The sequence below is a fragment of the Fundulus heteroclitus genome, chromosome 23, assembly GCF_011125445.2.
Source record: "Fundulus heteroclitus isolate FHET01 chromosome 23, MU-UCD_Fhet_4.1, whole genome shotgun sequence".
NCBI lineage: Eukaryota > Metazoa > Chordata > Actinopteri > Cyprinodontiformes > Fundulidae > Fundulus > Fundulus heteroclitus.
In genome coordinates this window covers 26,219,006-26,231,083 of record NC_046383.1, presented here as the reverse complement: position 1 = coordinate 26,231,083, position 12,078 = coordinate 26,219,006, and the positions used below count along the sequence as shown (strand labels likewise).

Sequence of the window (12,078 nt, the reverse complement as noted above, 5' to 3'; positions counted from 1 at the left end):
AAACGTATTACAGACAGAGGCTGAATATTAGTACTTAAATAAACTTAAATGGCCAGTACTTACTGGATCCCTTTAATTTCCCCATTAAGGGCCAATAAAGGCCATTTCTGTCCTATTCATTCCAGGCAGATCGTCACATATTGGGTCCTGTTGGGACCAAATTTGGGCCAAAAAAGTTATAATCATCCTGATTTTTTGTTTTTTTTTGTTTGTTTTTGTACTTCCAGCAGACTAGCATATGATCATGTGGGAATGGGGGGGGGGAGGTACTTGTCTAAAATTTCTTAACACATTTAGTGTCAGGCATTGAAATAAAGCATTGAATTTAAAAAAATGATAGCTTTCCTATTAGTAAAAAGATTTGGACATAACATTGTTCCTCTCATATGGCCTAAATTCAATGGTTGAAAAACTGTAAGAGAACACTAAATTACTGGCATGAGAAAACAAACTATATTTTAATCCATAAAACTGGAAACACGTGATGAAGAATTGTTCCTGCATAATTGTGTTCCCGCTGCAGAAAGAGCCACAAAGCTTGTGTTTCTGTTGGCTCTTCCCTGAGAGGGCGGACCCACAAACTGGCTAAAAGCCTGCTGGGTAAAAAGAAAACACCCCGCGTTTTACTATTTCTGCTTATTCTGCCTTCAAATGTCAGTACTGGACAGGGATGGGTCCGTCCCTCGTCCTCTCTGCCGTGGCCGATCAGCTGTGGGCTGCAGGACGTGTGAAGCTGCAGGGACAGCAGCCCCCCCCCCCCCCCCCCACACACACACACACACACACACACAGACACACACAGACAGCCCCGACAACTGTCACCTATCTCTATCCCCGCTCCTCACCGAGCCTGACCACGGCGTCTTACGCGAGCGCAGCAGTCTGACACGAACATGAGACAGGAAACCTAAATGCATTCTAGAGCAGTGCCGGGTTCATTTAAATATAGCGGTGGAGATGTATAAATGAAGTCGCGCGCACGTCCATGGCGTTATCTGATTCCACGTTTGTATCGACGGGGCTTTTATACGGCGGGGCCCTGTGCGTAGTACTCGGCCAACATGTGTATGCTCCCTTCAAAGCGTTGGTGTACCGGCGGGTTGGAACGCCCCGGCTGTAGCCATCGCTTCGCGTCTTTCTGCTTATAGATCCGTTTGTAGAACCGGCTCAGATGGCTGGCAGGCGCTGTCTGTCTCCCAGATCCGCTGTGCCTCGGAGAGGGAGCCATTCGCCAGCACAGATGATATCGGCGCTGCTGTGCTTTCACGCTTTTCACGCCCGCTGCCGATCAGAGCTCCCTAAGCCGCAGTTGATTGAAGGCTGGCTATCGCAGCGGCAGCAGCAGATCGGTGCCCTGCCGACTCCCCTGGGATCAGCCTGCAGCCCGCAGACTGACACAAGGCCGTAGTGCCACACGTTTCACACTGCTGCTGTCCGTGCAGCCAGAGCACGACTGCTGCTCTTTATGGGCCAGGTATGCCGAGCATAAGCAACAACCATCTAGCCTAATTGGCCTGGTGACTGGTGATATGGGCCTGCTCGTTTAATCACAACCTGCTGATTGGTAGAGAAAATGGGATTATCCCGGTCCCTGCAAGTAATGTTTTAGCAGACACCTCTCTGCAATAAATAGACGTCAGGCGTGAAAAGGAATTTGGCGACTAAGAGATGCACTAAATTATTGGTATTGGGCAACTATGATCCGTCGTCTGTACCACGCTGTGTCGCGATGGGAGGTTGGCGCCCGTCTCCAGCGCTCATTGGGCGAGAGGCGGGGCGCACCCTGGACATGTCTCCGGTCCAGGGCTGTAAATCATCAAAGGGTCTAAGTTATAAATGTATAATAAAGCGCATACTACTTGTTAGCCTTTATATTATCTGTATAGGAAATTCACCGTTTACATGTCAACGGCGCGGCCCGCCGGCTGCTCGCAGTTGCCGCTGTGAGGGACGCCTCCATCTGATGCTGGAGCTCAATAAGGAATATGAGCGTACTGCTGCTGGTGGCCAACGATGAAATTATAGCTGCGTCTCGTTTAGAGCCAAAGCGAGCGGAGCCGCGTTGGGGCTGATTCTGGTGATTTGTTTGCTAATAAATAAATAAGCTGAGCCCGCTCCAGTCAGCAGCGTACAGTGTTTTCAGAGCACTAGATAATAAAGCCTGGCTTAACCACAGCTCATGCAAAGCGTTGGTTAATATGAGCTTATGTGACCTATGACCCCCAAGGTTCAGGTTCTGGGCTTTTGTTTCTGCCTCCGTCGTCTGGTGGTTCTAGTTCTCATATTGGTTTATTGACCAGGGCGGCATACTGCAGATGCATTTCTCTTCTCCAGAATGGGATAGTTCTCCTTTAAAAAGCACTACCTGTTGTTGAGGTTGAGAAAATTAAATGTTTTTATTATTTTTTTTACCTTCTGCTTGTGTCCCTAAAGGAAATGAGCGCAGAGGTCTTATGCCTTGGCCTCAAAGTCTGTTTCCTCCCACCGCTTCTATCAAAGCTGGTGTTGTTAATGTAAATATGACAGTTACGGGCGTAGCGGTTGCTTATGGATAAACACTCGCTGAATAGGTCCTTTTTTTTTTTTTTTTTTTTTTTTTTTTAAATTGAAAACAGATGTTTCAGTGTCCTTGCGCTGAAAGCGAAACTAAAAACAGGCAGAGGCACTGTGTGAGCTTTTTGTGCACATTAATGTCTTTAGAAGCCTGCGTAAACGTAGCAATATAGATGGATTTCATTAGATATTAAACATGATGGCCACAAGCACCGAATAATCATCTTGTATGTTGTGTTTGTGACTAAGAGGGTGAAAGCAGATTTAGTCTCACTGTCGACATCTGATGGCTTATTTTAAAAACCTACCAGCTTATACGTTGTTTTCTCCTTCAGTACTGGGACCAGTAACAAGTTAAAGCCTACCAGACGTCTCAGGCTGTATATTGCTTTATTATAGTTTAGTTTAGTTGGCAAAGATGAAGCAGCCCTGTGTAAACTCCCCCGGTGTTATATCTTAAAAAAAAAAAAACCCTGTTGAATCATTTCCACCTGTGTCACATTTTAGTTTAAACTCATCTCTTTAAAGAATGCAAATAGTCGTTCCAAAACCCCAAACCTTTACATCGACGCCCCTTTAAAGCCTTTGATTCATTTTAAGCGTTTAGTACCAGAATCCCACATGGTGACCGGTCCAGTCTACCTAGCAAAGCGCTGTATAAAAAGATCGTGACGTTTTAGGCCCGGACTCTGGGTTAACCGTCTAAGAAGCTGACTCTTCCTCTCAGGAAGGCGTTCCTCCTAATAATAAAATTTCTTTTTTAGCCTATAGGGCCCATTATTCAGTTAGGCGACTAACGGTTGCAGCGCGTTTGTTTTTGCATGGCAGCGATCTGCTACGTCAGCTGCTGCTGATTTCTGGGGAAACCCGACCACAGATAATAACGCTGCCTGCCGCCAGCAGAGCCTCGCTGTAGCTATGATGTTCTTTTTGCTGATCCAAAGTGTAACGCTGAGGATTTTTTTTTTTTTTTGGGAGGATCTTTCTTCGTGCAGTGAGATCATTTTGATCCTTTTGTTACCTCTGTGCAGAATTTGGCTTTAGCTAAATGATGCAAATGAGTAATTGTCTGGGAGATTCTGCCCGCAGCGTTTATTTATTATTTCTCTGGCACTCCAGATTCACTACAGTTGATAGGGAAGCATTCAACAAGACTCACTGCTGAAATCAAATCGGAGGTTTTTCACCAGAGCATCGGCCTAAATGGGATTAACTTGGGAAAAGGTTTGGAAATTTTACCACCAAAGCGAAGCTATTTTAATGGAGGTGTTAGCTTCAGGTGCATGGGAATAAATAAAAATCACATTTCATATAGGTTTATTCAGTTCCAGTTATGTTTAGCTTGTTAGTGCAGTACACAACCAGCATGCTCAGAGTACAGTAAATGCGATTTCTCCAATTGCCAAATAACCAGCTCATCTTTACCTCCTTTTTTTTTTTTTCTACAGGGAGTTTTTTAAAATCTTGGTTTCAAAGCGATGCAAACTTTTCTTTCAGTCGCAAACACCCCGCAGCAGGGCGGCATAGTCAGGAAAGCGTGCGATATGCGATAAAGCTTTGACCTGTGATGCACAAAGGAGCGATAAAGCTACGCTAACGTCGCTCAGCGCTGGGTCCATGGCGAACTTAGAGCCAGATGACTAATAGTCTCTCTCTGGCCGGTGGGGGGAAGACTAAAGGTTTGCAGACGTCTGGTTCTGTTTCAGGACTTTTCCACCTTTCCGCCTCTTTACATAAAAATCGTATTAACGATGCATTAAACGAGCGTCGTCAAACGTTCTGATGGCGTAGAGCACCTGAATGCGCGCTTGTTAAGTAATTATTGGGCATTTGTTGCAGCTCTTTGTGTTTTTGTGCTGACCAGAAATCTCTCAACTTCTCATTTGCCTAACAAATCAGGACCTTTTAATGAAAAATATTGTCCCCCCCCTCCCTTTAATTTTCATTGTAAATCGCTTCTGTTGTGCCTAAACTCATAGATTATCGTCCAGCAGAGAATTCTAATTGATCATTGAGTTATTTGCTGTGTTCTCTTCTTGCTTGTTTTTGCCTCTTCGGGTTCTTCGTCTCTTTTTTTTTATATATATTTTTTTTATATATGTAACAAACGCGCATTTGTCTCAAGGTAATTTGACCTCTTCGTTTTTTCTTTACTTCTGACCACTTGTAGTAGGGCTGGGCGATATGGATTAAAAAATAAATCTCCGATTTTATCATACCAAATCCGATTAATGGATTTTTTTTTTCCTCCTTTTTGTTTCATAAAAAGAAATTTAAAGAAATTATTTTAAAACCTTGCTTTTATGTCAAGCATTTCGTCAGGGAGTTGACCTGAATTCAAAGTGCAACTAAAAACAAGCTGTGAAACATGCTTGTAAAACAAGATGGCAGCCGTGCCATTATAAACAATGAAAATATAACAAAACATTTGCTGCTAGTGGTTTTACACATTGAGCTAAGAACAGCCTTAAGTAAATGAAGTACCTCGTGTTATGGTAAAAAAAAAAACGTTTCCACTTAACAATATTTTGACAATATATTTGCCTAAACATATATTCAGCATCACATGCTGTTCTCTTCATGGAAACCCAATGAGTGTATTGGCAAAATAAAATCCAGATTTTCCAAAAATGAAATCTTAAAGAATTGTAAATTCGAATTAATCGATTAAATCGATTTATCGCCCAGCCCTACTGTGTAGTTTCTCGGCCTACCGCGGTCTTCCTGCCAGCCATCTGTAATTCCCACTTGAGCGGATCTTTCTCTCCGGCTCTGGACGGCTCTAACCCGTCGAAGACTGTTGGAGAGAAAACCAGCCCCGCCGTCCTCCTTCGCTGCGTTCCTTATAGTTTGTTTTTTTTGGCACACGTCTCGACCCGTGACACACATGTTTCCAAATGAACGTGGTTTGTGCTTTAGTTGTTGTTTTTTTATCCGGGGGGGTTGTATTATTGGTAAATAATGATGCTGCATTGAAAGTAGTGAAAGGACATGTTGAGCCAAATTAACAAGCCTGTGTATGTTCTCTGTGTGTGGGTTTTTCTTCCATCTCGCCTGTGTCTGCTGCTACTAACCCTGGATTGGATTGGCTGGACTGGACTTGCTTCTTCATCTGGTCTGGTGTGGTTCTGCTCCCCCTGTGGTGTGCGTTGCCCCCCCCCCTATGCGCCTCTGCCTTCTCTTCGCTGTTCGGCAGGCATCGGTAAACTGTCCACTGCCGATGGCAAAGCTTTTGCAGACCCCGAGGTGCTGCGCCGGCTAACGTCGTCGGTGAGCTGCGCGCTGGACGAGGCCGCCGCCGCCCTGACCCGGATGAGGGCCGAGAACACGCTCAACGCCGGCCAAGCCGACAAGTACGTATCTCGCCCGCCCTCTTCGCCGCCTCTGTGGCCATGTGTGTGTGCGTGTGCGTGTGTGTCCGCCTGTCACCGTGGCAGTAATTGGAGCAGTCTGGTTGTTTTCAGCCGTAGTTTAGCAGAGGCGTGTTCGGACGGGGACGTCAACGCCGTACGCAAACTGTTGGACGAGGGGCGAAGCGTCAACGAGCACACGGAAGAGGGGGAAAGCCTCCTGTGCCTCGCCTGCTCCGCCGGCTACTACGAGCTCGCACAGGTACGGGGAACCGACCGGGCCTCGCCCGCGCAGCTTCCAGCGGGCGCTCCTTCGCCGCATGATCTCACCTTTTCGTCGGCAGGTTCTCCTGGCGATGCACGCCAACGTGGAGGACCGGGGCATCAAGGGGGACATAACGCCGTTAATGGCCGCCGCCAGCGGAGGCTACGTGGACATCGTCAAACTGCTCCTGGTCCACGGCGCAGATGTTAATGCGCAGTCCTCCACAGGTACGGCCATCGAACCCAATTCCCAGGTAATGCGCTCAATGTTTGTTTTTTTTTTTGGGATTAACCATGACGGCGTCTTCCAGGCAACACGGCGCTGACCTACGCGTGCGCCGGCGGCTTCGTGGACGTGGTGAAGGTGCTGCTGAAAGAGGGCGCCAACATCGAGGACCACAACGAGAACGGACACACGCCTCTGATGGAGGCAGCCAGCGCGGGCCACGTGGAGGTGGCCCGGGTTCTCCTGGAGTACGGCGCCGGCATCAACACACACTCCAACGAGTTCAAGGAGAGCGCGCTCACCCTCGCCTGCTACAAAGGTCTCATCTTAAATCTGATCTCTGTGTGTGTGACGTTCTCCCCGTTTTCTGCCTAACCTTCAACATTCCTGACGTGTTGACTCCGTTTGCTGCAGGTCACCTGGACATGGTTCGCTTTCTGCTGGAGGCCGGAGCAGACCAGGAGCATAAGACAGACGAGATGCACACGGCGCTGATGGAGGCCTGCATGGTGAGCATCTGACCCTAACTCTGTGTGACACAAACGCCTCACACCACGTCTGATGGGTTGATTAGCAGCAGACATTTTCACATCTTAATAATTCATTTATTGATGGATTCTTAAGAAGTTACATTTAGGAATGTCTCTGGGTTATTGTATTTCTTCTTCTATTCGGGTAACTGCAGCAGCAGCTTTCTTAGTTTAACCACTACTAACTCTAAAGGTTCATGCAGGGTTTTCTGATATGGAGCTCAATACAGTCAATCCTGTTCAATAAATTAGAATATGCATTTTAACAAGCCTTGTTTGCCAGATTAAAAGTACATTTTGAAAAAAGATAACCTTTAAGCCAGTGTTACATATACATTTCATTAAGCCCCCATTTCTGCATGAAATATGTTGCTTTTTTATTTGTCTGTTGCAATATACTAATCTTAAATGCCTTTATTAGCTGGAGACGGAAAAAAAAAACATTAACAGAAATAAAGGCTTTAAAACATCATCAGTCTGATAATCTATAAAATGTTTACCTCGAGTTAGTCAATAATATTCAAATGTATTGATAATGACTGTTTATTAAGTGCATATTTAAAAAGCTAAGTTAAAGTACCAAACATGGCTAACTAGCTTTTCTCATAGTTCTGAGATTTAAGTAGAAAAGGCCTTTAAAAGTCATTATTTTGACCAGGTGAAACTATTGAAACCCCTGTTTTTTTTTTTCTTCCCCTAAATAAAATATTCCCTGAAAATAAAGTATCAAATATTGACAGGAGGACAAATTGAGTCAGGTTATCTAACCCCCATGTGAGCGTCCACAGTGACATTCTAAGCATGGAAATGGGCCAGATCCAGCCTAAGTGTACCGCGGCCGTACGTATTTATTCAGGTGCTTATCTCTACATCCTCTGTGTCTCGCTGTCCCAGGACGGCCATGTGGAGGTGGCGCGGCTGCTGTTGGACAGCGGCGCTCAGGTCAACATGCCGGCTGACTCCTTCGAGTCGCCCCTCACCCTCGCAGCCTGTGGAGGACACGTGGAGCTGGCAGCGTTGCTCATAGAGCGAGGCGCCAATTTGGAGGAGGTACGTGAAGAGAAACGCGTCACAAAGGAAATATGGGCATTTTAAGACGGGGAGAGTGTGCATCTACAAGTATGATATTCACTTTCTTTCCTTAGTTTGGTTGAAATCCTTCCTCTAAGCTACTAAGATCTAGTTCAGTGACCTGAAGTTGATATAATAGGAATATTTAAAGTGAATGAGAACATCTGAAATCGATGAAACAGCTGGATCTTAATTCAGATTTGGGAATATTTGACCTCTCCGCTGAAGCTCATTTCCAAACCAGCGTAAGCGTGAAGTTCATCCTCTGCTCGTTTCCAGGTCAACGACGAGGGCTACACACCGCTGATGGAGGCAGCAAGAGAAGGACACGAGGAGATGGTAGCGCTGCTGCTGGCCCAAGGTAGGAAGCCTTTCTCTGCTCACATGCGTGGGATAAAACTTGGACATCTAGAAGCGATTGGGGGCGCTGGATGTGCATATTTTCTCTCTTAACAGGCGTTTGCATGCGTTTTGCAGGTGCTAACATCAATGCCCAGACAGAGGAGACCCAGGAGACGGCGTTGACTCTAGCCTGCTGCGGGGGCTTTCTGGAAGTGGCCGACTTCCTCATCAAAGCGGGCGCCGACATCGAGCTGGGCTGCTCCACGCCTCTGATGGAGGCCGCACAGGAGGGCCATCTGGAGTTGGTGAAGTACCTCCTGGCTGCAGGTGAGCAAAAAAAAACAAAAAACGAAAGCGAGAGCAGTCGTGTTCCCTGAGAGCGTTAAGGACGTTACAACCCGCTTTCTAAATGTCCCAAACTGACAGCTTTTAATTAGAAATATCGTGGTTTCTCCTTTTTCTGCCGTTCAGGAGCGAACGTTCATGCCACCACAGCGACCGGAGACACGGCGTTAACGTACGCGTGCGAGAACGGCCACACCGACGTGGCGGACGTGTTGCTTCAGGCTGGAGCCAATCTGGTACGCTCACAGCACTCCCAATCAGTCTGACGTGCGACGGCGGCGTTTAAGAAAAGCAGGAAATGTGCCGCTACAAATGCGCCTGGAAAAGAGAGAATAAACAGGCGCTGCGTAGAAGTTGACGAAATTCCTCTGATCTTTAGGAACACGAGTCTGAAGGGGGGCGGACGCCTCTGATGAAGGCAGCGAGGGCGGGACATCTGTGTACAGTGCAGTTCCTTATCAGCAAAGGTGCGTTTTTTTAATCTTCAATTCAGATTTACAGGTATAATTGAGCTTTTAAAGATCGTTTCCTATCCATAATTGGTTGAAAAGCTCATTTTGTTTACACTGTATTCCCTCCAATCAAGTCTTTCTAATCAGATGTTATGTTTTTAATCCTGCTTTATTACCATTTTCTCCCTGTATTGTTTTAAGTTTCTTTGTTTTTTTTATGGCGGTGCATTGACACAGTTTACCTGTATTTCTTGAACAAGAAGTCTCGGGCTTTCTAGGAAACCTCACATAACGTAAACGAATCATGCGGCTGTGTGTCTGTCCTCCTGTTTAGGTGCTAATGTGAACAGAGCCACAGCCAACAACGATCACACCGTGGTGTCCCTGGCCTGCGCTGGCGGGCATCTGGCCGTGGTGGAGCTGCTGCTGGCGCACGGAGCGGATCCCACACACAGACTCAAAGTAACGCCCCCCCCTTCCTGAGCCACCTATGCCCCTCTGGTGGGATGTAAATGTGACTCATAATGAAAACCACCATGTTGTGCCTCTGTAGGATGGTTCGACCATGTTGATCGAAGCTGCTAAAGGTGGCCACACTAACGTGGTGTCCTACCTGTTGGACTACCCCAACAACATTCTGTCTGTCCCAGCCCCAGACCTTTCTCAGCTCACGCCCCCATCACAAGATGCTTCTCAGGTGCGTGTCGCTTTATTTTGTTTTTGTAACATTTATGAAAAAAAACTTAAAAGTTGGTCCCCTACACGGATCTAACCTGGTTTGGTCCCACCAGGTTCCTCGCGTCCCATTCCAAGCTCTCCCTATGGTTGTGCCCCCTCAAGAGCCCGACAGAGCCCCATCGAGCATTACTACACCCCCGCCCGTCTCCAGCAAAGGTAAACAGTTTAAACTTCACGTGTCGGTGTACGCCTGTCAAAAAAACGCCTTCAGGCTTCCTGCGCTGTGTTGAATTTTAAATGTCCGTATAAAACAAAAAAAAATATTTAGACTTCCAAATTTCTGTTTGCTTTTCCAAAATGGTTTCAAATAATTTCGTAATTTTAGGGAGATTATATATCATAGATTAATTGAAAGCAAGAACGTCCATATCTGCTGTGATTCAGTTTGAGGAGGACGCTTCCTAAGATCATGACTGTCACCACTGAGAAACAAAATAATTTTTAACTACACTATTAGTCTCCTGGCACACCGATGATGGTAGTAATGCACTGGTCCGAAATGGACGTTTTCCATCTTAAACTAGCTAGCTTCAGGCATTATGATGAAATTATACATATTAACCCTTAATGCCTGTTTTTGACATCTTGAGATGATTCTAAAATTATACAGATCTCAAGAAATCGAGCGTGAGATCTTTTTTTCAAAACATTACCTTTAAAAAAAACTTGGTGACAAAATTAATGTAAAACCTTATTGGCTTGCTGAGATATATATAAAAAAAAGGAATAAAGTGATTAATCTGGGTGTTTGAGTAACCCAATGACCTATTAAGAATGGAGGTACATATGATACATTTACACCATAAACGTACAATAAATTAATATTCCAAAACGATCTGAACACACATTGAGATGTTTGAAATCTGAAAAGTCTGGAAAATGTTGCCTGAAAACTTCTGAATTTATGCGGGCATCCTGGGTTCTGTTAAGCTGCGCTAATGTTTTTCTGCTTTTTGTAACCGTTTACCTTTTTGATCCGTTTTTTTTTTTCTTTTAAAAGCAGCCGTGTCCAAACAGAGGCAAGCGGCGCTTCAGCCAGGTGTCCCCTGTGCAGTCGGCCGCGGGCCTGAAGCAGAACCTTTGCCGCCCTTCCACCTGTGTCCGCCGTTGGAGTGCATCGTGGAGGAAACAGAGGGAAAGCTGAACGAACTGGGCCAGAGAATAAGCGCCATCGAGAAGGCTCAGCTACAGTCGCTGGAACTCATTCAGGGGGAGCCGCTCACCAAAGACAAGATAGAGGAGCTAAAGAAAAGCAGAGAAGAACAGGTATGATCTATCCACCACCTCTGAGTCCTATCGTGACCAGCAATAATCTTCATTAGCTCACGTAAAACCCTGTGGCTTTTTGTGAACGCAGGTGCAGAAGAAGAAGAAAATCTTGAAGGAGCTTCAGAAGGTGGAGCGCCAGCTGCAGCTAAAAACACAGCAACAGTTCACCAAAGAGTACATGGAGGCAAAGGGCTTGAAAGAAGATCAGGAGGCAGGACAGAGTCAGGGTCCGGGCCCGGGGCCTGGGAGTACGACAGCCGCTCCGGGACCCCTTCCCACCCCACCAGGTGCTCAGCTACCCACCGGCTCTGACACAGACGAGGAGGCCAACAAAGATGGGGAACAGGAGCAGCCGCCAGGGGAGGAGGGGGAGGAGGTGAGAGAAAGTTCTGATTCTCTACGCTACAACCTAAATATGCACCAGTCAGGGTTTCTGATGGAGTTACCATCTTTGTCTGTGGAGTTTTAACCCGGCAATATCGACTTAACTGTTTCTGGTTTCTCTTTTAGAACTTCAATATAAGAAGTTGTATAAATGTATAAAAATCATTGGGGAAAAAAATTATAATAATAATAAGAAAAAGAGGTTGGCATCGCAAAAATATCCATTTCTGTGTCTATAACCCACACAATGTCGACCTTTAACATTATCTGTGAGATTTCCACTAGACTGCCGTTGGAAATGACCAGGGTTCCCGCGGATCCTTAAAAAGTATTAAAAGGCATTGAATACTGTAATATAAAACTAAGGCCTTAATTAGCATTAAAATGTCTTAAATCAATCTTTCTTAGGTCTTAAAATTGTTACCAGGTCATAAATAGGATTTTATTTTTTGTAATCCTAACCAAACAGTAAAATAATTGACACAATTATATATTTTTTAATTTACCGAACGGCTCAATGTAACCATTAATGATTCCGTACCGATAGTGGAACC

The 12,078-nt window shown here is 45.7% G+C and overlaps 1 protein-coding gene across 14 annotated transcripts in view; it reads left to right on the top strand.

Moving 5' to 3' along the window:
• Positions 1 to 12,078, top strand: part of ankhd1 (ankyrin repeat and KH domain containing 1) — a 35,747-nt gene that overhangs the window by 9,148 nt on the left and 14,521 nt on the right. For 4 of the 14 annotated variants that reach the window (XM_036126956.1, XM_036126966.1, XM_036126955.1 and 1 more), the window contains exons 3-17: positions 5,750 to 5,906; positions 6,003 to 6,165; positions 6,248 to 6,395; positions 6,479 to 6,712; positions 6,808 to 6,902; positions 7,812 to 7,973; positions 8,274 to 8,355; positions 8,472 to 8,663; positions 8,808 to 8,917; positions 9,061 to 9,148; positions 9,468 to 9,595; positions 9,687 to 9,830; positions 9,925 to 10,027; positions 10,872 to 11,137; positions 11,229 to 11,516. In XM_036126956.1, the coding sequence (XP_035982849.1) occupies positions 5,750 to 5,906; positions 6,003 to 6,165; positions 6,248 to 6,395; positions 6,479 to 6,712; positions 6,808 to 6,902; positions 7,812 to 7,973; positions 8,274 to 8,355; positions 8,472 to 8,663; positions 8,808 to 8,917; positions 9,061 to 9,148; positions 9,468 to 9,595; positions 9,687 to 9,830; positions 9,925 to 10,027; positions 10,872 to 11,137; positions 11,229 to 11,516 (2,360 nt within the window). The remainder of the gene's footprint in view (positions 1 to 5,749; positions 5,907 to 6,002; positions 6,166 to 6,247; positions 6,396 to 6,478; positions 6,713 to 6,807; positions 6,903 to 7,811; positions 7,974 to 8,273; positions 8,356 to 8,471; positions 8,664 to 8,807; positions 8,918 to 9,060; positions 9,149 to 9,467; positions 9,596 to 9,686; positions 9,831 to 9,924; positions 10,028 to 10,871; positions 11,138 to 11,228; positions 11,517 to 12,078) is intronic. The other 10 variants (XM_036126959.1, XM_036126958.1, XM_036126967.1 and 7 more) reach the window with 8 other exon arrangements.